Source organism: Geotrypetes seraphini, chromosome 1 (assembly GCF_902459505.1).
Source record: "Geotrypetes seraphini chromosome 1, aGeoSer1.1, whole genome shotgun sequence".
Classification (NCBI taxonomy): domain Eukaryota; kingdom Metazoa; phylum Chordata; class Amphibia; order Gymnophiona; family Dermophiidae; genus Geotrypetes; species Geotrypetes seraphini.
This window is the reverse complement of record NC_047084.1, coordinates 120053713-120081613: the sequence shown is the minus strand read 5'-3', so window position 1 is coordinate 120081613 and position 27901 is coordinate 120053713. Positions and strand designations below refer to the sequence as shown.

The window sequence follows — 27901 nt, the reverse complement described above, 5'->3', positions numbered from 1 at the left end:
AACTTAATTCTAGGAGACCTCCACCTCCACCTCGAAAACCAATCCCACAAACAAGTTGATAATTTTCTAGCAAACCTCGAGGCCCTAACATACAAGATACTAGACCTTCAAACCACACACGAAAAAGGACACCAACTCGACATTGCAGCCTACATGTCGCAACAGCCCAATCAACCAGAAATCCGCATATCAAATGGACACTGGCACCGATCCCTATGGTTGTACTCCTTCAAAATCAACTGGACCAAAAGCAAACCAATTGCACAAAAAATAACTTACAACACACGTCCACACATCGACCCCACCAAATTCTGGACAAAAACAGACACCATAATCAAAGATTACAACCCCAAAGACTCCATCTCTCAATGGAGCCTTCTAAATACAGCAACCCTAGATGAGCTAGCCCCAGAACAATCCAAAACCAGAATCCATAGAAAATCAGACAAATGGTTCAACAATGAACTACTCCAACTCAAAAGACAATGCAGACAACTAGAAAGAAAATGGAGAAAAAGTAGCCAAGACTCCACAAGAACAGCATAGAGAACACTACACCAAAAATACAAACAAAAGCTGAAAGAAAAAAGAAAGACATACTACACAAAGCAAGTCGGAGAAGGATCCCAAGACACAAAAAAGCTATTCCAGTTACTAAAAGAACTCACAGACACCACACCATATCTGACCAATAACAACTCCCCCCCTCCCTCAGCCACTGTATTAGCCACATTCTTCAAAAATAAGATCGCAAATATCAGAGCCACATTTAATGGAACACCTACTCACCTAGAAGAAATCTCAACTTCCCACACAGAAAAAGAATCGATAGCTGCAGACAGAATCTGGCACTACTTCTCACCTATACAATGGTCAGACTTCAACAAACTATATAACAAACTAGCTGATGCCCCGGCGTTGCACGGGTATTTAATTATAGCAATAACACTGTAAATGGATTCAAATAAAGATACTTTATAGTGGTGAATGAAATTATTTTTTTACAGCTTAATAAAAAGTACAATATTCAAATTATAATGTGAAATATTTGACAAAATGAATACAATACAACTAACGCAAAACGTGATTATAAACAACAATTTTAGTTTCATCTCCTGGAGCAAGAACATATAAATTGTTGGGTGAACCCACCCTTGAGCAAGCAACATAGAGTTGTGGGCCGAGAGACCCCCAGAACATATCACCCCAGGTAGTGAGGGATCTGCATATCAAGTTTCGTTGAAATCGGTCAAGCCGTTTTTGAATTACTGTGAGAATGGCAGCTTTTTACATTTTTTCCATTGACATGAATGGGTGAAATCTGATTTTCTGTTTGTAGCTCCGCCCACGTGTGCAGGTGGGCCGCGAGACCCCCAGAACATATCAGCCCAGGTAGTGAGGGATCTGCATATCAAGTTTCGTTGAAATCGGTCAAGCCGTTTTTGAATTACTGTGAGAATGGCAGCTTTTTACATTTTTTCCATTGACATGAATGGGTGAAATCTGATTTTCTGTTTGTAGCTCCGCCCACGTGTGCAGGTGGGCCGCGAGACTCCCAGTACATATCACCCCAGGTAGTTGGAATTACAGTGAGAATGGCAGCTTTTTACATTTTTTCCATTGACATGAATGGGTGAAATCTGATGTTCTGTTTGTAGCTCCGCCCACGTGTGCAGGTGGGCCGCGAGACTCCCAGTACATATCACCCCAGGTAGTGAGGGATCTGCATACCAAGTTTCGTTCAAAGCGGTCAAGCCGTTTTTGCGTGATCGCGGCACATACACACACACACACACACACATACATACCTCCGATTTTATATATATAGATAGATATAGTCATGCAGCCTGTGAACATAACCACTGCCCACCATACCTATTGAAAACCTCCAGTACGTTATTCCGCACTCTTCTCCTACAATGGTTACAAACCATACTCCCAGATGGCCAGTTCCCACAAAACCTCAGCAAAATCATCATAACTCCAATCCTAAAAGACCCCAAAGGAGCAACGAACCAACCATCTAACTACAGACCCATAGCCTCAATCCCACTTTATGTCAAACTAATGGAAGGCCTAGTAGCTAAAGCCCTAAATGTATACCTAGAAAATCACAACATACTCCACCCCACACAGTCTGGCTTCAGATCCAAATACAGCACTGAGACCCTACTAGGAACACTCATGGACATCGCGAGACAACACCTCTGCACAGGCAAGAAAATGATGATCATACAACTAGACCTCGCTGCAGCCTTTGATTTAGTAGACCACAACTTCCTCTTACAAACTCTAGACTCAATAGGAATTACAGGAAAAGTTCTAACATGGTTTAAAGGATTCCTACAATCCAGAACTTATAGAGTCAAAACAAACAAAGAAAAATCAGGACCATGGTCCAACTCATGTGGAGTGCCACAAGGATCTCCCCTATCTCCCACACTCTTCAACCTATACATTGCCTTCCTAAGCTCCTACCTAGACAAACTACCTAGCAACACAGATGATATCACGATACTCCTCCCCTTCGACCAACTTGAGCCCTCCATGATAGGCACAATACACGGAACACTTGAAACAGTAGCAACATGGATGAAAGAACACAAACTAAAACTTAACCCGGATAAAACAAACTTCATCCTTCTTGAAAACAGCAAAACCCCAACCTTGACTAACCTAGTATTAAACTCGATCTCATACCCCATTCAACCCACACTAAAACTCCTCGGAGTGCTGGTAGACAGAGGTTGTACCATGCAACCACAAATCAACAAAATAATAAAAACATAATTCGCCACTATGAGAAACCTAAGACAAGTTAGAAAATTCTTCAACAGAAAACAATTCCAACTCATAGTTCAATCGCTAATCCTAGGCCTAATAGATTACTGCAACATACTATATCTCCCCTTCCCAGCAACAATGATAAAACAACTTCAAACAATACAAAATACAGTCCTAAGACTTATCTATTCGTTGAGAAAATACGACCACATCACAGAGGCATACCACGACTCACAATGGCTCCCAATACAAGCCAGAGTACACTTCAAATTCCATTGCCTACTATTCAAAGCTATAAATGGAAACAGTCCTACCTATTGGAACAATCGACTAACTCATTCCACCTCAAACAGACATAGAAGAACCCACACAATATTCGCATACCCACCAACCAAAAATGTCAAACGAAGAAAAATGTATGACAACCTACTGGCCACAAGAGCAGCGAAACTGGACCGACAACTCACCAACCTGTTGACTTCGACCACAGACTACAAAACCTTCAAAAAAGAAACAAAAACCCTACTCTTCAAAAAAATACATAAAACCAATTTAACACAACCAATAATGTCCTGAATCCCGCCTACATTGCCAACTACCCCTTAGCAAATTAGATAATATTCAATCTATTCCTAAGTACTTCTTCATATCTCTTCAATATGTACTTCTTAAGATCATAGCAATTCTTAAGTAATCCGCCTTGAACTGCAATGTAAAAGCGGAATAGAAATCACTAATGTAATATAATATAATGTTATACCGCAGTACTTCTCAGTTCTATGCGGTTAACAATAATGAAAAGCTGAACAAAACAGCAATAGTTCAGCAATAGCATTAAAATTCGTAATAACAGCCGGCAAATTTATCAAAAGGATAAGTATAACATTTTTCCTAAAAGCTGAACGAAAACAGCGATAGTACAGCAGTAACATTAAGATTCATAATGACGTCAGACAAATTTATCAAAAAGAAGTTATAACATTTTTCCTAAAAATTTGATAGGAATTAGAAGCCACAATTAAACCACGTGGAGGGGCATAATCAAAAGGAACGTCTAAGTCTGTTTTTGTCCAAGTCGTAAGTTGTCCAAAGTAAAAAATAGCTTAGGACACATTTTCGAAAAATACGTCCAAATTTTTTTTCGTTTCGGAAATCGTTTAAATATACGTCCTGCTGATATGATCGTCCAAATCATTAAATCGTCCATTTTTATATCACATTTTCGTCCAAGTCAAAAACGCCTAGAACAAGCCCTGTTGGACGTGGGAGGGGTCATGGCACCTAAATAGTGGGGTACCTTACAGGGCACTGCTGTGAACTTCACAAAAAGGGTGCCATGTCTTCATCTCACTACAGCTCCCTTATAGGGCATGGTGAGCCCCCCAAACCACTTCCAGAATCCTCTAGACCCACTTATCTACCACCCCAATAGCCCTTATGGCTGCAGGAGCCACTTATATGCCAGTACAAAAGGGTTTTGGGGGTGTATAGGGGAGTGCACATGTTTCAATATCAATGCAGTGATTACAGGGGCTTATGGGCATGGGTCCATCTCTCTATGGGTCCCTAACCCACCCCCAAGACGACTTAAACCGCCTCTGTGCTGGATGACTAGGCTTTCCTATGTCAGGCGGCCAGGTGATGATGGTGTGGAGGCAGAATTTTAAAGTTATGAATAAAATTTTTATGGGGGATGGGGGGGAGTTGGTAATCACTGGGGTGGTGTGTGGGGATCTGTATTATGTGTTTGCAATGCTTATTTGGTCACTTTAGGTGGGTTTTTGTTACTTAGATCATGTTTTAAATGGTCTAAGTCACAATGTTCAAGTTCCGTCGATCCTGTGCTGTATAAGTTTTGGTTATACATGCAGTACGACTAAGTCTAAACCTGCCCACGTCCTGCCCAAATCCCGTCCTCGACACTCCTTCTGAAATGCCCCATTTAGCTATGGTCGTTCAGCAGCACTATGAAGACCTAGGTCGTTTAGAAATATGTCCAAAACCTGGTTTGATTATCGGCACTTGGACGTCTTTCGTTTATGATTGTCCAAGTGCCGACTTAAGCTGGTTTTTGGATGTTTTTCTCTTTCGATTATGAGCCCCTTAGGGTTTTACTCCATTTGCCAGCTTGGAAAGATAAATTTGCCTCAATTACAACCTTCATCAGGCAACTACATTGGTTCCCAATATCATCCCGAATAATCTTCAAATCGTCATGTATCCTACACCAGATCCTATACAGAAGCTCAGCAACCCCTCTCATCCAATTATTCTCTAATGTTTTTTGACATCAAAAAGAATCCTTAACAGAGTCCAACTAAACCTGCCATCCACAAAACACCTCCATTACAAACGAGTTTTCCATTCTATGCTGGGTGTAAAAATCTGGAATGACCTACCAGAAGCTATCAGGAAAGAGACAAACTACACTACATTCAGAAAAAACCTGAAGACTCACCTTTTTGACAACTAACTATCTCAGTTTCTGTATAGCATCCCTTACGTCTAAGTCCCTCCTCTTATCTCTCCATGTCCTCTTCCCCTCCTTTCCACTTCCTCTTTGATCTGTCGTCTTGAGTCTGTATAGGTATGTGCGACTCACAAATGGAAGATTAGATCCCAACTTCCTCAGCACAGTGATCACTGGCGATGAGTCCTGGGTTTATGGATACAACCCATAAACCAAGTTGATGTCATCACAATGGAAGCATTCAACATCCCTGAGGCCCAAAAAAGCAAGGCAGGTCCGCAACAATGTCAAAAGTCATTCTGACTGTCTTCTTTGACTCCACTAACATTCATCACGAGTATGCACCACACAGCACAACCATCACCAAGGGGTACTACCAAGAGAAACTGAAAGAAGCCAAGAGAGAGATACGTCTGGCGAAAGCACAGGCGGAAGAACAAATGGCTAAAAATGTAAAAAAGGGAGACAAAAATTTTTTCAGACACATTAGTGAAAGAGGAAGATGAAAAATGGAATTGCTAAACTAAAAGATGCTGGGAACCGATATGTGGAGAGTGATGAGGAAAAAGCAAATGTGTTAAACAAATACTTCTGTTCTGTGTTCACAGAAGAAAATCCTGGAGAAGGACATAGATTGTATGGCAAAGTTACACGAGAAAATGGAGTAGATTCTGCGCCATTCATGGAGGACAGTGTTTATGAGCAATTTGAAAAACTGAAGGTGGACAAAGCGATGGGACCATACGGGATCCATCCCAGGATACTAAGGGAGCTCAGAGAGGTTCTGGCGAGTCCTATTAAAGACTTGTTCAACAAATCTCTGGAGATTCCTGGGGATTGGAGGAGAGCGGATGTGGTCCCTATTCATAAAAGTGGTCACAGGGATGAAGCAGGAAACTACAGGCCGGTGAGCCTCACTTCAGTTGTTGGAAAAATAATGGAAGTATTGCTGAAAGAAAGGATAGTGTACTTCCTTGAATCTAATGGGTTATAGGATCCGAGGCAACATGGCTTTACAAAAGGTAAATCGTGCCAAACGAACCTGATTGAATTTTTTGATTGGGTGACCAGAGAGCTGGATCGAGGACATATGCTAGATGTAATTTACTTGGATTTCAGCAAAGCCTTTGATACAGTTCCTCATAGGAGGCTGTTGAACAAACTTGAAGGGCTGAAGTTAGGACCCAAAGTGGTGAACTGGGTTAGAAACTGGCTGTCGGATAGACGCCAGAGGGTGGTGGTAAATGGAAGTCGCTTGGAGGAAGGAAAGGTGAGTAGTGGAGTCCTTCAGGGTTCGGTGCTGGGGCCAATCCTGTTCAATATGTTTGTGAGTGACATTGCTGAAGGGTTAGAAGGAAAAGTGTGTCTTTTTGCAGATGATACCAAGATTTGTAACAGAGTAGACACCAAAGAGGGAGTGGAAAATATGAAAAAGGATCTGCAAAAGTTAGAAGAATGGTCTAATGCCTGGCAACTAAAATTTAATGCAAAGAAATGCAGAGTAATGCATTTGGGGATTAATAATCGGAAGGAACCGTATATGCTGGAAGGAGAGAAGCTGATATGCACGGATGGGGAGAGGGACCTTGGGGTGATAGTGTCCGAAGATCTAAAGGCAAAAAAACAGTGTGACAAGGCAGTGGCTGCTGCCAGAAGGATGCTGGGCTGTATAAAGAGAGGTGTAGCCAGTAGAAGGAAGAAGGTGTTGATGCCCCTGTACAGGTCATTGGTAAGGCCCCACTTGGAGTATTGTGTTCAGTTTTGGAGACCGTATCTGGCAAAAGATGTAAGAAGACTTGAAGCGGTTCAGAGGAGGGTGGCGAAAATGATAGGGGGCTTGCGCCAGAAGACTTATGAGGAGAGACTGGAAGCTCTGACTATGTATACCCTAGAGGAAAGGAGAGCCAGGAGAGATATGATTCAGACGTTCAAATACTTGAAGGGTATTAACGTAGAACATAATCTTTTCCAGAGAAAGGAAAATGGTAAAACCAGAGGACATAATTTGAGGTTGAGGGGTGGTAGATTCAGGGGCAATGTTAGGAAATTCTACTTTACGGAGAGGGTGGTGGATGCCTGGAATGCGCTCCCGAGAGAGGTGGTGGAGAGTAAAACTGTGACTGAGTTCAAAGAAGCGTGGGATGAACACAAAGGATCTAGAATCAGAAAATAATATTAAAAATTGAACTAAGGCCAGAACTTGGCAGACTTGAACGGTCTGTGTCTGTATATGGCCATTTGGTGGAGGATGGGCTGGGAAGGGCTTCAATGGCTGGGAGGATGTAGATGGGCTGGAGTAGGTTTTAACGGAAATTTTGGCAGTAGGAACCCAAGCACAGTACCGGGTAGAGCTTTGGATTCTTGCCCCGAAATAGCAAAGAATAAAAATTTTAAGAAATAAATTTAAATTGAATCAGGTTGGGCAGACTGGATGGACCATTCGGTTCTTTATCTGCCGTCATCTACTATGTTACTATGTTACTATGTGACATGGTGAATTTCCAAATACTATCAAACCAGACCTCCTTCCATCCTAGAATCCTCTGTGTATACCACAAACTTTACCTCCCACTCCCCCCCCCCCAACTAAGCATCTTCTGTGCTTATCCAAAACTTTATCCCAGGCTTTACCCTTACTCCCTCTATAGTTAAGAATTCGCTGTGCTTATCTCAGGCTTTACCCCTCACAGTAAGGACAGAAGATGAGTCACCTTGAAATGTCCAGTTTTGGCAAAGATCTGATATTTCCCATGTGCCGTCATCAGGGAGCCGTAGCTGGAACCTCTCTAGGACACAATGAGACAGTGTTAGGAAGAGCATTTCCCCTAAGAAACAAAGCTTACGGTAACATAAAGAAAAATCTCATTGCCGGTGACCAAAGCCCAGTAGAACATCCAATTCCTAATGGTTGAAAAGTACCTAGAATGGTGACAGACATGAGGGGAGGGAGCAGAAAGGTTGGAGGGGAGCAGGTAAGCTAGGGGGAAGCGGTATTGGAAGGGAGGGAGGGAGGTGGAGAGGAAGCTGGGATACATTAGAAAGCAGGAAAGACTGGGAAGGAGGAGGCCATGCTGGGATACTTTGGAAGGAGAGAGGGGAGTCTGTTTTTTTCACAGAATGACTTTTTACCAGGGACAGAGTAAGCCGGCTCCCAGCACTCTTGTGATATCTCGCTGAGCTCCCAAACTGCAGCTCTTCCCAGCGGATTCTCCATAGCATGCTTGCCAGTTCCTTCTCAAGTCGAAGCTTTCTACAAGAAAAAGGCAGGCATCGCAGGTGCATCCTCTTTCCATAGTATTACTGACTGGCTACTGGGGAGACGCTCCCTGACACTATGGTCTGCCCTCACGCTGCTGTATTACTGATTACAGTGAGCGTAAGGGAGACGCTCTCCACCTTTGTTCTGTGCCAGGAACAGTCCATCCTCTGGACCTCTTAGTGTACATATGTCCTGTTCTGGGTGAAGGGGGAGGGAGGGAGGTTAATTTGCCTGAGCCCCTTTTGGTTCTACACTGAGACGCCATGAAATCCTTTCTTTGTGAAGGATGAGTGAGCAAAAGAGGGGCTGAGGAAAATTTCCACTTTGATTCCTAGATCTAGAAGAATACTGTCTAAACACAGATAGAAAAAATATCTCAGGACACTTCCTGTTGAAATTCTGGAACTTCTGTTCAACCCAAATGTTTTCTCATGGCTAAAGATCTTCTCTGCTCATCTCAGGCCTTCTCCAAATTCCAATACTGTCCTGAAGAGCAAGGACATTCCATAAGATAGATTATAATGGCATCCCCTGACAATGAAGACGCTACTTGAGGGGATAAAGTCAGGTTTCCTACATGCTGGTCAGAGGGTTTAGCTGGTCCCAAAGCATGCTAGTGTCTTCCAGCAGAGCGCAGTGGTTGAAGGGTTACTCCCATGTCTTCACTCACTCTGCTGAGAAGTCTGCTTGTACCAATATCCTCAGGGGATGGATGTAGCCAGGTGCCCCCACTGGAGCTGGAGAGGAGAACACCCTATCCTTACCTTAATATAAGGAAGCTGGAGATTCCAAACATGAGGAATGTTAGACCAGTGCCCAGGGCAACGATGGCCAACGTGGAAAGTGGAGCTGTAAGAAAGGAAAGATGAGCTTACACAAGGAAAGGAGAAGAAACATCCATCAAATCTCAGTGAGTAGCCATCTCCCTAAGACTAATTTCATGCATGTGGTGCAGCTGCTAAAATTCCCTAGACAGGACACGCTCTGCACACCCTTTGGAGTGCTTCTAGGAAGGCCAATCTCTGCAAGTTCAACTGTTGCTGGAATATTCCTGGACAACGCAGTCCCTGCATGTTCTGCAGTTGCCAAAATAACTTCTGGAGAGTGCAATTCGTGTATGCCCTGTGGCCATTGAAGTACTCCCAGATAGGACATTCCCTGCACCTGTGGCAGCTGCTGGAGTACGCCTGGGCAAGGTAGGTCCTGAAAATCATGTTCCCAGGGAGGATATTCTCTGCCCACATAACAGCTGCTGGGGTACTGTTGGAACAGCATAGCTGCCCTGAACATTTGAGTGTGTGGACAGTAAAAAGGGGCTGAATATACAGGGCAGGATTAAAATGTATCGTACTTTTATTGCAGGAGAGATTGTCCACTTCAAAGACGCAGGGTGGGTTGTCTAATGGTGGGGCACCCTTGACCCAATGGATGGGCTTCCCAGTCCAGTCAATCTGCTTTGTAATTCCATTGTAATGTCCCACAACCTACAAACGTAAGGGAGGCAAGGACAAGGGTTACTGTAATTATCTCTAGTTCTTCCTTAGTTATTCTCACCTTCAAAAGCAGAGGTATAGGACAATCCCTTCCTAAGACACTTCATCATAACCCGTGGCTTGGACACTCCTTCGCTTTGGTTCTACCATCCCTTATGCGTGAAAATAAAGTTGTTAAACTGCCATGACATGGGATAATGCTATTCAATCAGACTGTCTAAGAGATATACTGAAAATGCTAGCAGATACAGGGACTTCCTGCCCCAGCGCCATCACCACCATGGGCCCTCTTCTTAGGTCATTGTACTGGCTTCCAATTCACATCAATATGCAGTTCAGATTGCTTTTACATATATGAAAATCCATTCATTCAGCAGCTCCTTGGGATCTCCATTCCTCAGGAACGCTGCTTGTACTGATCCCCAAATCCATTCACTTTGCAGCTCCTGTTGTACATTGGATCTCTAAGAGAGAGGAAGGGATAGTATATGGCATGGATATGCAGACTAGATCGGTCATATGGTCTTTATCAGCCTTCATTCTTCTGTGCTTCTATTGCCTTCTATTTGTCTTTCCCTGCAGAGGACTTTTGCTTCCTCCAAATTCTCTCAGCTCTCCAAACTTGTCTTTTAAGAAAGAACAGTCCTGAATGAAACCAAGGTTGTGGATGAAACTTAGAAACCTGATGGCAGAAAAAGGCCAAATGGCCCATCCAGTCTGCCCATCCGCAGTAACCATGATCTCTTCCTCTCTGAGAGATCCCTCGTGCCTCAAAGAACGAGGGTGAGGGAAGAATGTCAATACAGAGCTTCATCCTCTGGGGCAATGCTCTTCAGTGCAAGGCCTGGAGGCCAATGGCAGCCCCTGGAGACCTCTATGGCGGCCCTCATCATCATTCTGGCTTTTTTGTCATGACGGAAAGGAAAAAGGGGATAGGAGAAAAAAAACCACAAGCTTGAAGAACAATGGGTAAAGACAATACATTTGGAAATGCTCATCTCCTTGAGGATACCCTCAATAATTTTGATGGCATTGGTCAGCAGGGTCATGGATTCGCCTTGGAAGATATTTGGCGGCTCTCCTCCAGTTCACTTATATCCAACGTGGCCCTGACTTAAAAGAAGACTTGCTCAATAAAGATTGACAAAGAGGAGTCAAGTTACCTCTTAAAACATTTAGGAATCTGAGAGTAGTAACAAAAACGTGTTGCAGCTGGTTTGTAGAGATCACAATGTTTATGGAGAAGAGAATAATACTCAGTCCAAGATAAAGGAATGCTATGAACTATGGTTTTGAGATGGGATGACAGCTCTGTACCAAACATCAGATCCAAAATGTGATCAGCTGCTGATTGAAGTAACTACTGGAAGCCTAAATAATCCATAACAGATATAAATTTACTTTCTAAAGAAGACACATAAGAACATAAGAATTGTCACTGCTGGGTCAGACCAGTGGTCCATCGTGCCCAGCATCCGCTCATGCAGCGGCCCTTAGGTCAAAGACCAGTGCCCTAACTGAGAATAGCCTTACCTGCATATGTTCTGGTTCAGCAGGAACTTGTCTAACCTTGTCTTGAATCCCTGGAGGGTGCTTTCCCCTATAACACCCTCTGGAAGAGCGTTCCAGATTTCTACCACTCTGGGTGAAGAAGAACTTCCTTACATTTGTATGGAATCTATCCCCTTTTAACTTTAGTGAGTGCCCTCTTGTTCTCTCCACCTCAGAGAGGGTGAACAATCTCTTTTTCTACTAGGTCTATTCCCTTCATTATCTTGAATGTTTCAATCATGTCCCCTCTCAGTCTCCTCTTTCAAGGAAGAAGAGGCCCAGTTTCTCTAGCCTCTCGCTGTATGGCAACTCCTGCAGCCCCTTAACCATTTTTGTTGTTCATCTCTGGACCCTTTCGAGTAGTACTATGTCCTTGATAGGGGCATGGCAGAGTGGATCTGAAGTCACTGAACTCCACTAAACTGAAAAAAATGGAAGAAACATCCAAAACAGTGGCCAACAGTTTATCCTAATAAACAAAACAAGAGGCCAAGATCTGCAAACCACAAATAGCAGAAAGACAAGACACAGAGCCAAGGATGTAAGAGAATGGTGGTTTAGTAATGACAGTCACCTGACTTGTCCACGTTTTACCCTAAGACTGCATCAGGGGTTAAGGCTTGTTGTATTAATCTCCCTAGTGATGTTCCGCCTTAGTGATGCAACCTTGTTTTAACTTTGTATTTTGTGTAATCCTTTTTTACTGCCTAGAAGTCTGATTAGGCGGTATCAAAAATTCTTTAATAAACTTGAAACTAGTGGACTTCAGCACATTCATCCAGAGCAGCCGCATCTTAGGCCTAACAAAGTTTACGTCACAGAGCAGCTCACCTAAGCCAAGGAACTCCTCCCTTCATAGGGTCCTCTTCATCATATATGCATTTCACACCTGTTTCTAGACAAAGTGCTGGGTTTTGAAAAGATGTCTGGACCCCCGGACATGTCCTTGAAAAGGAAAGACATGTCCAGGGAAATCCAGACCTCTGGTAGCCCAGCTGATGCTGACCTTATCCTGCTCCTAAGCTGTTGGTACTTGGACCCTCACTGCTTACGTTCAGTCTTTAGTTAATACATGAACTTCATGGTGTTTCGCGGTATACAAATTAAGTTTTATGTTATGTAATCTGTTATGTTATGTAATCAGCCTTGTTTCTGCTGAGAGGGAGCAGATGCTGCTGCTCTGTGGATGAGTTGTTCAATTGTGGTTATTTTGGAATTGTCTGCTTTTAGGGGAAGGTGTGCTGAATTCTTCTATTAGTAAGGTTACCAGATTTTACTGCCATATTTAAGTTTGGTGGGAGGGAGTGTCTGGTGGCAGGAGGGATAGGGCATCCCTCCTGTCATATTTAAGTTTGGTGGGAGGGAGTGTCTGGTGGCAGGAGGGAGTGGGCATCCCTCCTGTCATATTTAAGTTCAGCGGGGGGAGTGTCTGGTGGCAAGAGGGAATGGGTATTCCTCCTACCATATTTAAGTTTGGTGAGGGGAGTGTCTGGTGGCAGGAGGGAATGGGTATTCCTCCTACCATATTTAAGTTTGGTGGGGGGAGTGTCTGGTGGCAGGAAGGAGTGAGCATCCCTCCTGCCATATTTAAGTTCAGCGGGGGGAAGGGGAGCATCTGGTGACAGGAGAGAGTGGGCATCCCTCCTGCCATATTTAAGTTCAGTGAGGGGAGTGTCTGGAGGCAGGAGGGAGTCTGCATCCCTCCTACCATATTTAAGTTCAATGGGGGGGAGTGTGTGGTGGCAGAAAGGGGTGTGCATCCCCCCTACCATATTTAAGTTCGGCCGGGGGGTGGTGGGGGGAGAGCATCTGGTGACAGGAGGGAGTGGGCATCCCTCCTGTCATTTTTTCTTGGCTTGAGGGCGGGGGTAGGGGAGCGTGCTGTGTGCAATTGAATTTGTTGTGTTTGCTGCAAACTTGATAGTGAATCAATCACTGTTGGAGAATCGGCCAACAGCTATTGACTCACTATCTTTAGTGTATCTACCCAGGTTTTGGCCAAGAATGGAGCATTGGTGATTATTTCAAATGTGCTATTTAGCTCTTTAAAGAACTCATGAATTAGTGTAGTCTCTCCTTAATGATCTTACATTCAAGAGATTGGCTCAAAACTTTTCTCAGCTCTGCGAATAGGTAAAGAAAAATCCCCAAAAACCCAGACCTCTAGTTAAGGAGCACGTTTAGAGAATTCTTCCCTAAATCCTTCCAAACCCTGCAGCTGTGAGAAATAACATTTTTCCTGTGTCAAGAAAGAGATGGCATGGATGGGCAGACTGGATAGGCCTTCTGGTCTTTGCTGTCCTGACTACTTTTCCCACTTCCTTTACCCTACCCAGTATTTTTATCTGCCTTCCTCTTTCTGAGATCTCTTGTATCTGTTTGAAGATTCATATTTATGTCCTTATCCTTTGAAACCCTTTCTTTTGCAGTACCTCCTCCCGCATTGAAGTCTGCTCTTGACAGATTTGATGAGAGGGCTCTTGATTCTGAATGGGCTAGTAGCCCTACCTGGCCACTTAAGCATTCATGCAGGGTAATTCTCTTCCTGTCTCTGCTAAATGTAAACAGGATAGCATTTTGCCATACGAACCATAGCGCATGTTGCGCTCAGTAACTCATGATGACAGTGAAACAGCTGTGGCTAGCCGTGTCTAGAGGCTTGCATGTTTTCATGTGTGGATCCTCGAGAGGGGATATTTACGACAGCCATCATGTTTGGAGTAGTTTTAAGAAAATGTTGAAGAAACGCCTCTTTTGTAAGATGAACTCTGGGACTTGATTGATAATTTTTTGATGCAAGGCGCTGGTAGCTTCTTAAGCTTTCCATGATCACTGTTATGTTTTATTCTTGTGCGATTTGTTCTACTGTATGTGATTGCTCTTTGTACTCCGTTGTGACCCGCCTTGGGAAAGGTGGGGCATAAATAAATAAATAGAAACACTTTGATTGCATCAGATCCACAGCTTCTCTCTTGATTGGCTTAGAAGTCTATGCCAGCCCTCTCTCTTCTCTTTGGCTACTCACCTCATACTCTCCTCTGCCTTGATCACTCATGGCCCACAGATTAAAGTCCGTGTCTCGATCGTTGCTCTTGTCCATGCTCACTACTCCTGTGATACCTGATTGAAAAAGATGAGCGTTAGGGGGTCATAGATTTTACAAAGTAACAACTTATCTCAGTATTAGTTTGAGGCCAAGGTCACTGTGGTCTGTGGCATAGTAAGGAGGGCTGGTCTGCTCCAGGCGCCTGTCCTCCTCACTGCGTACATGCCACTTCCCTTCTCCCGTGCCTCTATAACATTCCTGGCGTGAGCAGCAACCCCCAAGCTGCTGTCGCGCCAGTGTTGGCTCTTCCTCTGATATCACTTCCTAGCTGTGGGTCCAGGAAGTGACATCAGAGGATGAGCCAAAGCTGGTGCGACAGCAGCTTGGGGGTTGCTGCTCATGCCAAAAACCTTACAGACTTACAGGGGCAGGGAAGTGATGCACGTACGGCAGGAGGAGGTGGGGAAGCAGCGTGTGGAAGTGAGGGGGCAGGGAGGGGCGCCTCTCCCCCTGTGTGGTACAGAACTTTGTGTGTCTAAGAGCTTTGAAAATGAGCATGCAAATATATTGGGCAAAATGTATAAAATCATCAAGGACCTCGTATGACCTTCAGCTGTGCTCCACTGCCCCTACTCACCAAAAAGGCTGCTGCCTTAACTTCATCCTCTCCTCAAACTGCTCTATCACCAAATTCAGCACCTCAAACCTTACCATCTCCAACCATTAGCTGTTAACCTTCACGACTCATCACCCTCCTCCCTGACCCCGACCGATCACTACCCGTATGTTTAGGAACCTTCAGGCTATTGACCGTGACGTGCTCTCTACCACTGTCTCATCTCTCCTTTCTACTACTATGTCGAACGAGTCTGCCAATGAAGCTGTCCTCTCCTATAACTCCATTCTCTCATCTTCTTTCGATACCCTTGCCCCTCCCGTTTCCCATCCTGTAAGACGTGCCAAACCCCAGCCCTGGTTGACCCCCAAAATCCGTTACCTGCGCTCCTGTGCTCGAGCTGCTGAATGTCTTTGGCTTAAATCCCACACGCTAGTTGACTTCGTTCATTTCAAATTCATGCTGACGTCCTTCCAATCTACCCTCTCGCTTGCCAAACAGGACTACTACAACCATTTAACCAACTCTCTTAGTGCCAGCCCTCGCCGTCTCTTTGCCAGGCTCAACTCTCTACTCAAAGTGCCCCCACCTCCCATCCCCTCTTCACTCTCCCCCCAGATGATGGCAGAGTTCTTCTGCAACAAGATTCACAAGATCCACCTTGAATTCTCAACAATGTTGCCTCCCCCCACCGCCCCTTCCGACTGTCTGCTCTGTTGACGTCCCTTCGACAACCCTTACGACCCTTTCTTCCTTTTCTGAAGTTACGGAAGAAGAAACTGCTCGCCTTCTCTCCTCCTCCCCCACCACCACTACCCCTCTCTCCCCCCCCCACCTGTTCCTCTGATCCGATTCCTACCTGCCTACTTGGATCCATCGCTCCTGCTGTAATCTCTCCCATCTGTCACATCCTGAACCTTTCGCTCTCCACTGCTATGGTTCCTGATGTCTTCAAACATGCTGTAGTTACGCCTCTCCTTAAAAAGCCCTCGCTTGACCCTACGTCCCCCTCCAGCTACCTCCCTATCTTCCTCCTCCCCTTCCTATCCAAACTACTCGAACGTGCTGTTCACCGCCGTTGCCTGGACTTCCTTTCTTCCCATAATATTCTTGACCCGCTTCAATTGGGCTTTTGCCCTCTCCACTCTACAGAAACCGCCCTTGCTAAAGTCTCTAATGACCTGTTCCTGGCCAAATCCAATGGACTCTACTCTATCCTCATTCTTCTCGATCTGTCTGTTGCCTTTGACACTGTTGATCACCGCCTCCTTCTCGACACGTTGTCCTCGCTGGAATTCTCCTGCTCTCTTTTGGTTTTCTTCCTATCTCTCTCATCGTACCTGCAGCATCTGTTACAATGGATCCTCCTCTGCTGCCATCCCACTGTCTATTGGCGTACCACAAGGTTCTGTCCTGGGCCCTCTCCTCTTTTCCCTACATACCCGCTGTCTTGGTACACTGATCTCCTCTCATGGTTTTCAATATCACCTCTATGCTGATGACTCCCAGATCTACCTCTCCACGCTGGATATCTCTGCAGGAGTTCAGGCCCGAATTTCAGCCTGCCTGTCCGACATTGCCGCTTAGATGTCTCACCGCCATCTCAAACTGAATATGGCTAAAGGTGAACTCCTTATCGTTCCCCCCATACCTGTCTCCCCCCTCTTATCGTTCTCTATCTCTGTGGATAACGCTATCCTCCTCCCTGTCTCGTCAGCTCGAAACCTTGGGGTGATCTTTGACTCCTCTCTCCCTTTCTCTGCTCAGATCCAACAGATGGCCAAATCCTGTTGCTTCCTTCAGTATAACACTGCCAAAATCCGTCCTCTTCTCTCTGAACACACGACCAAAACCCTTGTCCACGTTCATATCACCTCGCGCTTAGACTACTGCAACATACTTCTCTCAGGCCTCCCTCGCACCTGTCTCTCGCCTCTTCAATCCGTTCAAAATGCTGCTGCATGACTCATATTCCGTGAGAGCCACTATTTTCACATTACCCCTCTCCTCAAGTTGTTTCATTGGCTCCCCGTCCATTTCTGAATACAGTTTAAACTCCTCTTGCTGACTTACAAGTGCATTCGCTCTGAAGCCCCCCGATATCTCTCCTCACTCATCTCCCCCTAAGCTCCTCCCCCCCCATGATTTCCACTCATCAGGCAAGCCCCTCTTATCTGTACCCTTTTCTTCCAGTGCCAACTCCAGACTCCGTCTCTTCTTTCTTGCGGCGCCGTATGCCAGGAACAGGTTGCCTGAATCAATACATCGTGCTCCATCCCTGGCAGTGTTCAAATCCAAGCTAATGGCCCACTTTTTTGAAACTGCTTTCAACTCTTAACTCTCCCTCACTGCTGTCAGATATCTAGACCCACTATAATCTCCCCAACCCTGAAATGTCCTGTCTAAATTAGATTGTAAGCTCTTCTGAGCAGAGACTGTCTACTGCACGTTAAAATGTACAGCGGTGCGTACGCCTTTCAGCGCTATAGAAATAATAAATAGTAGTAGTAGATGGTTATGGTTTACACTGCAAAGAATGACATGAGCTGAGCTCTACATGCTTTTCCCACTTGTTTTTCTCTGCACAATAAGGAGTGGAATAAAGAAATAGCGAATTGAAAATGCAGGAAAACAGAGCAAAAAGCGATGGAGAAAGGGAAAATCTCAGAATGAGAGAGCAGAAGAGGAGGAAGGAAGCAATGACTGCACAGCGGAGGCAGGAAACCTGGCACCGTGTCATATAGCCCTGGTGCCATTTAGTACCGTTAAAATATAAATGAACAGAGAGATGAGGAATGCATTATCCATCAGGACAGCTGGGCAGCCAAACACAAAACCAGTGACATCATCCATAAAGATTCCTCGGCAAGGACAGACAGTAAGGACCAAAATGCCTGTGCTTTTATGCCAAGAAACAAAACTGAGGCCCTGTCACCACAAGTCCATTCTCCCCTCAGGCCGCCTACCATGCTTAAGTCCTCCCTGGTGGCCTCTTCCTGAGTTGCTCCTGCCCCTACTGGCTGCATTGTGAAAATGGTGGCTGTGGCTTCCTGTGGCAACCGCATGAAACTGCCAGGGAGGCAGCAAGCCCCAGTCGCTCCTACTCAGGCCATTTACACTAATGACACATAGATACCATTCAAGAACAACACACCAGAAGGAAACACATTATTCATTAGCACAACACACACACACACATAAAATTCATTAGGGTGATGTGTATGCTCCCCATATTTTTTCACACATGAAGAGGACATGTGGCCCCCGCATGGACCTCCTCTCCTTCAGTGAGATTGGGGCTGCACCTGGAGGGCCTGTGAGTAGGGCTACCAGACTTCCCCGGACATGTACGGATGGCTTTTCAAAACCCGGCACTTTGTCTGGGTTTTGAAAAGCCTCCCTCAAAATCGCCGTTGGACAACGCGATGATGTCACACACACATATGTGCACGTGATATCATCACATTGCATACGCGCCTGCGTGAATGCCCTCCTATCCGACCAGAGCAGGCAGCAGGGGGCAAGGCTGGGGCAAGGACTGGGGCGTGGTGGTGCGGGGATGGGTGGAACTGGGTGGGCCTGGGGGGTAGGTCTAATGGGTCCAGATTTTCTGGTAACCCTACCTCTGAGCATGTGTGGATGCCCCAAGTTCCTACACCGAGATAAACTGCCAGGTTTTCAAAACCCGCCCAGACACCCAGATAGTCCTCTAAAAAGAGGACACGACGAGGTAAATCCGGACATCTAGTAACCCTACACATACACACTCCTTTGATTAAAATAACATATTGTACTTATGCACACACATACACTCTCTCATTACACATGAATACACACATGACACGCGCTATGGGTTAAAATACCAGGAAGCAAAGGGCCCGAGATAAAGATGGGCCTGTACTATTGTCCACCTGGGCAAACCGAAGCTATCGATGAAGAAATGGAAGCTGAGATGAAGCGAGAATGCATAAGCAATAACACGATTATTATGGGAGACTTCAACTATCCCAGGATAGATTGGAGTCTTGGAAGCTCAAAATGCGCCAGAGAGACCGGATTTCTGGAGGCTATACAGGACTGCTTCATGGATCAACTTGTTAGTGAACCGAAGAGAGGGAATGCCACTCTGGATCTAATCCTAAATGGGCTAAGAGGACCTGCAGAGGAAGTGGAAGTAGTGGGACCGCTGGGAAACAGCGATCACAATATAATCAAGTTCAAAGTTGAAGTAGAAATACCGAAGGGAAAGAGAACCACAGCGACAACTTTTAACTTCAAGAAAGGAAACTACAAAGCGATGAGAGTAATGGTAAGGAAGAAACTTAGGAACACCTCAAAGAAATGGCAGACTGTAGAGCAAGCCTGGTCTTTATTCAAGGACACGGTATGTGAGGCGCAAAATCTACATATACCAAAATTCAGAAAAGGGTGCAAAAAGAATCGAACAAAAGACCCGGCGTGGATAACCAAAGAAGTGAAGAAAGCGATAGGTGATAAGAAGAATTCATTCAGGAAATGGAAAAAGGCAAAACTGAGGAGAACTGGAAAGAGCACAGGAAGCATCAAAAAGAATGTCACCGTGTGGTTAGAAAAGCCAAAAGAGAATATGAAGAAAGGCTAGCCAAGGAAGCATGAAATTTCAAACCGTTCTTCAGATATGTTAAAGGGAAGCAGCCAGCTAGGGAGGAGGTGGGACCGCTGGATGACGGAGACAGGAAGGGAGTGGTGAAGGAGGAGAAAGAAGTGGCTGAAAGACTAAACATGTTCTTTTCATCTGTATTTACAAAAGAGGAAACATCCAACATACCGGAACCTGAGCAAATCTTCAACGGAGCCCAAACAGATAAACTAACATCCATGGAAGTAAGCCTTAAAGACTTACGCAGGCAGTTAGAAAAATTAAAAACTGACAAATCTCCAGGCCCGGACGGAATCGACCCTAGGGTACTGAAAAAACTAAAGGAGGAAATAGTGGAACTACTACAGCAGATTTGAAATCTAGCCCTGAAAACAGGCGTGATCCCAGAGGATTGGAAGATAGCCAATGTTACGCCCATCTTTAAAAAGGGATCAAGAGGTGACCCAGGGAACTACAGACCGGTGAGTCTGACCTCGGTTCTGGGGAAAATGGCAGAAGCACTGATAGAAGACAGCATCGATGAGCATTTTGAAAGAAATAAATTTCTAATCACAAGCCAACATGGCTTCTGCAAGGGGAGATCATGCCTAACGAACTTACTGCACTTCTTCAAAGGAATTAACAAACGGATGGACAAAGGGGACCCCATAGACATCGTATATTTAGATTTCCAAAAAGCCTTTGACAAGGTACCCCATGAACGCCTACTTCGGAAACTGAAGAACCATGGGGTGGAAGGAGACATACACAGATGGATCAGAAATTGGTTGGCGGGGAGGAAGTAGAGGGTAGGAGTGAAAGGCCACTACTCGGACTGGAGGAGGGTCACGAGTGGTGTTCCGCAGGGGTCGGTGCTCGGACCGCTGCTATTCAATATATTTATAAATGATATAGAAATAGGGATGAAGTGTGAAATAATAAAATTTGCAGACATCACCAAACTATTTAGTGCTGTTCGGACTAAAGAGGACTGCAAAGAATTACAAAGGGACCTGAACAAGCTAGGGGAGTGGGTGACGAGATGGCAGATGAAGTTCAATGTAGAGAAATGTAAAGTATTGCATGTGGGAAGCAGAAACCCAAGGTACAGCTATACGATGGGATGGATCTTATTGACTGAGAGTATCCAAGAAAGGGACTTGGGGGTAATAGTGGACAAGACAATGAAGCCATCGGCACAGTGTGCAACGGCTGCTAAGAGAGCGAATAGAATGCTAGGTATAATCAAGAAGTGTATTACAACCAGAATGAAAGAAGTTATCCTGCCATTGTATCGGGCAATGTTGCGTCCGCATCTGGAGTATTGCGTCCAATATTGGTCGCCGAACCTTAAAAAGGATATGGCAATACTGAAGAGGGTTCAGAGGAGAGCGACGCATTTGATAAAAGATATGGAAAACATTTCATACATGGAGAGACTGGAGAAACTGGGGCTCTTTTCCCTGGAGAAGAGGAGGATTAGAGGGGCAATGATAGAGACTTACAAGATCATGAAGGGCATAGAGAAAGTGGAGAGGGACAGATTCTTCAAACTTTGGAAAACTACAAGAACGAGAGGGCATTCAGAAAAATTAAAGGGGGACAGATTCAGAACCAATGCTAGGAAGTTCTTCTTCACCCAACGGGTGGTGGACACCTGGAATGCGCTTCCAGAGGGAGTGATAGGTCAGAGTACGGTATTGGGGTTCAAGAAGGGACTAGAAGGAAAAGGGGATAGAGGGGTATAGATAGAGGACTACTATACAGGTCCTGGACCTGTTGGGCCGCCGCGTGAGCAGACTGCTGGGTACGATCGACCTCTGGTCTGACCCAGTAGAGGCACTTATGTTCGTATGTACTTTTCACACACATATACCATCCATTCCATTAATAGCACAGACGCAGACACTGTCCATTAAACGCAAGCACGCACACAGACAGGCACGCTTATGTAGACTTCATTGATGCGATGTAAGCAAACACACATCTTTTATTACTACAACACACAAATGACTATATACCAAGACACCCTGGGGGTCGTTTATTGAAGTCTAGTAAGTTGTTGCATTTATTACATTGTAAGTACAAAGCCTAAGACACAGGAAGCGCATGGCCTATGCATAGGGTTAGCAGACGTCCAGATTTCCACGGAGATGTCCTCCTTTTCAAGGACATGCCTGGGCGTTCAGATGGCACTTTGTCCGAGTTTTGAAAAGCTTCTAGTAACGAGCGACGTCAGGATGGCATCTGCGCATGCATGGATGAAGCACAGTGACATCACGCTTGTGCATGCCATCATTACATCACACCAGTGCATGTGAAGATGCCGTCCCAACGAGCAAACAGGTCGAGAGGGTAGGGATGGAGGGGCAGAATGGGGTGGGCCAAGGGTCTGAATTTTTGTTCCTGAAATTCTGGTAACCCTACCTATGCAGTAGATGGAGGGTAGACAGCATAGGAGCTCTCACACATAGTCCATAAATAAAACAGAAATATTGGAAAGTCACAGGTACCACCCTGAATACATTCCCTCATCCAATTCCCCCAATATCACATTTCCCTGAGGTCTCATTTGGTAAGAGGATTTGTTATACCACCTTTTTAGAGTATAATCAAAGCAGTTTACATTGATTATCCCTAGTGGGCTCACTAGGTATTACTTTCCTGACAGGCTGAGCAAACCCCCTCCCTCAGGTCTGAATGCACTTTGAATCCTTCACATTTCCCACCAATCTTTTTCTTCCTGACAGTAAAACCCCGCCCCTCATGAAAGTCAATCTCCTTGGGTCTGACAGGACAAACATGGAAACATGACGGCAGGTAAAGGCCAACTGGCCTATCCAGTCTGCCCATCCACAGTAACCATTATCTCTTTCTCTCTCCGAGAGATCCCATGTGCCTATCCCGGGCCTTCTTGAATTCAGACACAGTCTCTGTCTCCACCACCTCTTCTGGGAGACTGTTCCATGCATCTACCACCCTTTCGGTAAAAGAGTATTTCCTCAGATTACTCCGGAGCCTATCACCTCTTAACTTCATCCTATGCCCTCTCATTCCAGAGCTTCCTTTCAAATGAAAGAGACTCGATTCATGCGCATTTACATTACATAGGTATTTAAACGTCTCTATCATATCTTCCACCTTTCCTCCAAAGTATACAGATTGAGATCTTTAAATCTATCTCCGCGTGGGCGAACTGCTGGGCACGATGGACCTCTGGTCTGACCCAGTGGAGGCATTGCTTATGTTCTTATGTTTATCTCCATACGCCTTATGATGAAGACCACATACCATTTTAGTAGCCTTCCTCTGGACCGACTCCATACCTTTTTTTGAAGGTGTGGCCTCCAGAATTGTACACAATATTCTAAATGAGGTCTCAACAAAGTCTTATACAGGTGCATCAATACCTCCTTTTTCCTACTGGCCATACCTCTCCCTGTGCAACCTAGCATCCTTCTAGCTTTCACTGTCACCTTTTCAACCTGTTTGGCCACCTTAAGATCATCACATACAATCACACCCAAGTCCCTCTCTTCCGTCGTGCACATAAGTTCTTCATCCCTAAACTACATGTGTATTTTCAATGGCTTTCCTTCCATGCCAAACTTGGTCGCATTCTGTTGAATCTTTTGGAGAGAGATTTTGTTCGCAAACAGACAGACAGATATTCTCAAAATTATGGATAATTCTTTTCAACAAAATCCAAGTAGCACCAGAAGGTTCCACAAAGGAAATAATATAAGAAAAGGGAGTCGACAGTCACAAGTGACCCACAGCCTACACTGGAGTCTTGTGAGCTGTGTTGCGCTTAATTACTTGGATTTTTTTTAATGACTTTTATATTTAAGACAGCCAAGGACCCTATAAGACCCCTGAGGAAGGCATTTTTATTTTGCTGGTCAGGTCATTTGTATTTTATACATTATTTGGGGGGTTTTCTTGTGGGTCACTTGTGACTGTCACACCCTTTGTGGATTTTTTTTAAGATTTTTGTTTTTAAGTTATTTGGATGCTTATTAAACTACAAACTGGTACATCCGATCTTCTGTTCCACAATCTTTGTTGTTGTTTTGCTGCCTAATAAATTAAAGAGCTTTATTTAAACTATGTACATAGGCCTAATCATAAAAAGCTAATTATCACAAACTTTCCCTAGACCCTGGGATTTAACCAGAAGTACTCCCTGGTAGCTGATGGGAAGGGACTGAAGCAGTCCCCTTTGTACTCCTGCCCTGTTAGGTTCATGCGTCAAAATGGCAGGGCTGACCTCTACTGGTAGTCTTGCAGTACTACTATTAGGGGGTCAGCGTTCAGGGGAATTACAAATGTACAGCTGGTGACTTTCTGTCTTGATTCAAGAGGCATGTCAGTAAGAGAAGCTAGACAGAAACCCTGGCTTCCCATTACTAACCTGTTTCTACCTCTTTAATGTGGGAAAATAATTCCGCCTACAGGTACCCAATGCTGGGTTTCTTGGAATGATTGTGGACACGGCTTTTTTAGGATGAAGGATGTAACTCAAGGCAAGTTATATTCAAGTACAGCAGCATTTCCCTGTCCTTGGTGGGATTGCATTTTTAAGTTTGGTACCTAAGACAACAGGGAGTTAAGAACACAGGGAGAATCGGTAGGATTTTGTTCTCACTCCACTAAAACATAAAACATAGAAGTAGACGGCAGATAAGGGCCACGGCCCATCAAGTCTGCCCACCCCAATGACCCTCCCTATCTATCTTTGCGGATAGATCCCACATGTCTATCCCATTTGGCCTTAAAATCAGGCATGCTGCTGGCCTCAATCACCTGAAGTGGAAGACCATTCCAGCGATCAACCACCCTTTCGATGAAAAAGAATTTCCTGGTGTCACCGCGCAGTTTCCCGCCTCTGATTTTCCACGGATGTCCTCTTGTTGCCGTGGGACCCTTGAAAAAGAAGATATCCTCCTCTGCATCGATGCAGCCCGTGAGATACTTGAACGTCTCGATCATGTCTCCCCTCTCTCTGTGCTCCTCGAGCGAGTATAGCTGTAATTTATCTAACCGTTCTTCGTACGGGAGATCTTTCAGTCCCGAGACCATCTGGGTGGCCATTCTCTGGACTGATTCCAGCCTCAGCACATCCTTACGGTAATGCGGCCTCCAGAATTGCACACAGTATTCCAGGCGCGGTCTCACCATGGATCTATACAAAGGCATAATGACTTCAGGCTTACGGCTGACGAAACCCCTGCGTATGCAACCTATGATTTGTTTTGCCTTGGAAGAAGCTTGCTCCACTTGGCAGAACAGTCTAGTTAAAAAGAGTAAATAAAAAGGTAGGAATTATTTGCTAAGCTGATACAAATCTAAGGTGCAGACTGGGCAGAAAGCTGTGGGTTAAATCGTGCACAGAAGGATGAGCGAAAAGCTTCCAATGCAACTGGAATATCCTTTTGTCCCAGTTTGTTTATAGTATCAGTCTTTCCCCTGTCTGGTTTCTCTTGTACCCACTGGTTTTAACTTGACTACAGTGTTAAGAAATGTGGTACATGAAATAAACTCAGCTCTTACCTCTGTACTTGCCACTGGGGGGGAGACAGTGTTAGATAAAGCTGTGAATTTCTCTGGTGGAAGGGAATCAGAGAGGAAGACGAAGGAGCAGACTGGATGGGCCACCTGATCGGCATCATTTCCTTGGACCCCGAGTCTCTACACTGTCACAGCTCTAATTTTTCCCCCCTATTTGTTGCCGCATTCTTAATTCGATAAAAAGGTAATTTTGATGAGATGGCTCAATCTATAGTTTTCACCGTATTTACATATGCCGATGATATCCAACTACTTCACCCCTTAAATTCTACATCCCCTGATGAAATAACTGAAATTAATCAAAAACTCAATAAAATCAGCCTAATAAACTTTCACTGAACATTCTTAAAACTACTAGTGTCCTTTTCTCGCCCTCTCCAGATGAACATTTATGTCTACTCCTCTCCAATTCAAACAGATAGTAAAGTTAAACTTCTCAAAGTCATTCTAGACCTTTCATCAACAAGTTAGTGCAGTTTTGCAGAAATGTTTTCATAAGCTTAGGCTCATCCGTTCTATTTCTTCTTTTCTTGATCCCTCCTCAATTAATATCCTGATTCACTCCCAACTATAGATTACTGTAATGCCCTTTATTAAGGTATAACCCAGAAAGAAATCCGTCGTCTACAACTATTGCAAAACACTGCTGTTAAATTAATCTATCATACAAAAAAAATTGACCATGTCACCCCTCTCCTCCGCAAAGCACATTGGCTGCCTATTAGTCATCGTCTCTCCTTTCAAATACTCCTCCTCACTTTTAAAACAAAAAAACTTTAACCAACCGGTGTTCATAGATAAACTTTTGATCCCTTATTCATCATCCAGGACCCTCCGATCAAATAATCAAAATTTACTCTCCATACCATCAATATGGGAACTATTTTACGATACTACTCGCAAATCCATCTTTTCAGTTACCGCCCCCTCTCTGTGGAATGCCCTCCCATTAGACGTTCGATTAGAGAACTCGCTTGAAAAATTTAAAGCCAAACTTAAAACCTTCCTCTTTAAAGATGCCTTTAGTATTAGCTTCAGCCTCTTAATTCCTTGATTCATGTGAAGCTTTGAAACATCTAATACTTCTTTTGAAATGATTCCCCTCCTAATGTTTTTGCCACTCCCTATTTACCTTCCTTTTTTATTAATTTTACTTTGATGTATTTTAAACAACCTTTCCCTCCCCCTACTTTCCTTCCGTCTCATGTACGTTAATCCGAATTCGTCTAGTATTTTTAATATTTGATAAAATATTGCTTTTATTTACCTATTTTAATTGTCCCTTACAATCTTTTTATATTGTACACTGTCTAGACATTTGTTTTGATAGACGGTATATCAAAAATAAAGAAACTTGAAACTTGTAATTCATTGGCACCGTTTCATACTACCATACACAAAATGTAGCTTTCACTTCCAGGTCAGACAGGTCAGGCAAGTGGGCAGGGGGTACTGACCGAGCTCACAGCTCCCCAGTGAGGAAACCTTGGCCATCATGCAACAGTGACACCTAGTGGCCATACCTGGATTAAGGCTTGCCTTGGGTTTCCTTTAACTTGGGCTCTGTTCTTGGTATCTTTCCTTTCTGGCAGAATATCTGCTTACCTTGGAATTTCCGGTCCTGAATTTTCTGTACCAACTGGATCCCGTCCTTTTTGGATTTTCCCTCCATGAGCATCTCATTGAGTGCCATAGCATAGAGCAGAACACCGTCATAGAAACAGCCAGCAATGAAATTCATCTGCGCTCAGTAAGAAAGAGAGAACAGGAGAGTCATCAGGAAAATGCTGCAACATCTGAGGAGTGGCCTAGAAGTCAAAGCAGCTGCCTCAGCACCATGAGCTGGTGAGTTCAGTTCCCACTGCTGCTCCCTTTGACTCTGAGCAAGTCACTTAACACTTCATTGCCCCTGTCTAAAAAATATGTAGACTGCTTTGATAGTTTAAACCACACAGAAAAAGTGGTATAGAAGTCCCATTCCCTCCCCTCCCCAGTATAACTGAAGTTCATCAGACCAGGCCTTCTCCATTCACTTCATAGAGAAAGGAACTCACCTGCTCAGTACATGGATTTAGCCTGGCCAAACCATGTCAAACAGCATCAGAGGTGTTGAAACCCCCCGATCCTAAATCTGACCACAGCTCCTTAAGACTCATCACCTGGGCCCCAATGAGAGATCAGGGGCTGCATCACAGCACATGGCAGGCAGGGGACACCCTCTGAAGAAAATTAGTTTGAAATAAGTATCTCCCCCCCCTCCCCCCCCCCCCCACAAATAACCATGTTCAGTACAGTACAATTATATCCCTAATGTCCATCTTGCCTCCTCCTGCTGGTCAGATGGTCAGACTTGCAGTGTTGCCAGATACTTTTTTATAATTCTGCCCAATTACCTTGAAAAAGCACCCCAATGTACGAGGAGGTGCTGAAAAGTTCTCAGGCCCAACTAACTTCATTTGGGACAGTCTCCATCGAGGGCTAGACACTTCGTCC

The 27901-nt window shown here is 44.6% G+C and overlaps 1 protein-coding gene across 1 annotated transcript in view; it reads right to left on the bottom strand.

The window, feature by feature from the left end:
* NPR2 (natriuretic peptide receptor 2) overlaps positions 1-27901 on the bottom strand; it is a 241568-nt gene that overhangs the window by 56193 nt on the left and 157474 nt on the right. The window contains exons 4-9 of the mRNA XM_033936992.1: positions 27014-27149; positions 14583-14677; positions 9865-9997; positions 9278-9362; positions 8384-8504; positions 7966-8040 (exon numbers count right to left, since the gene is read on the bottom strand). Of these exons, the coding sequence (XP_033792883.1) occupies positions 7966-8040; positions 8384-8504; positions 9278-9362; positions 9865-9997; positions 14583-14677; positions 27014-27149 (645 nt within the window). The remainder of the gene's footprint in view (positions 1-7965; positions 8041-8383; positions 8505-9277; positions 9363-9864; positions 9998-14582; positions 14678-27013; positions 27150-27901) is intronic.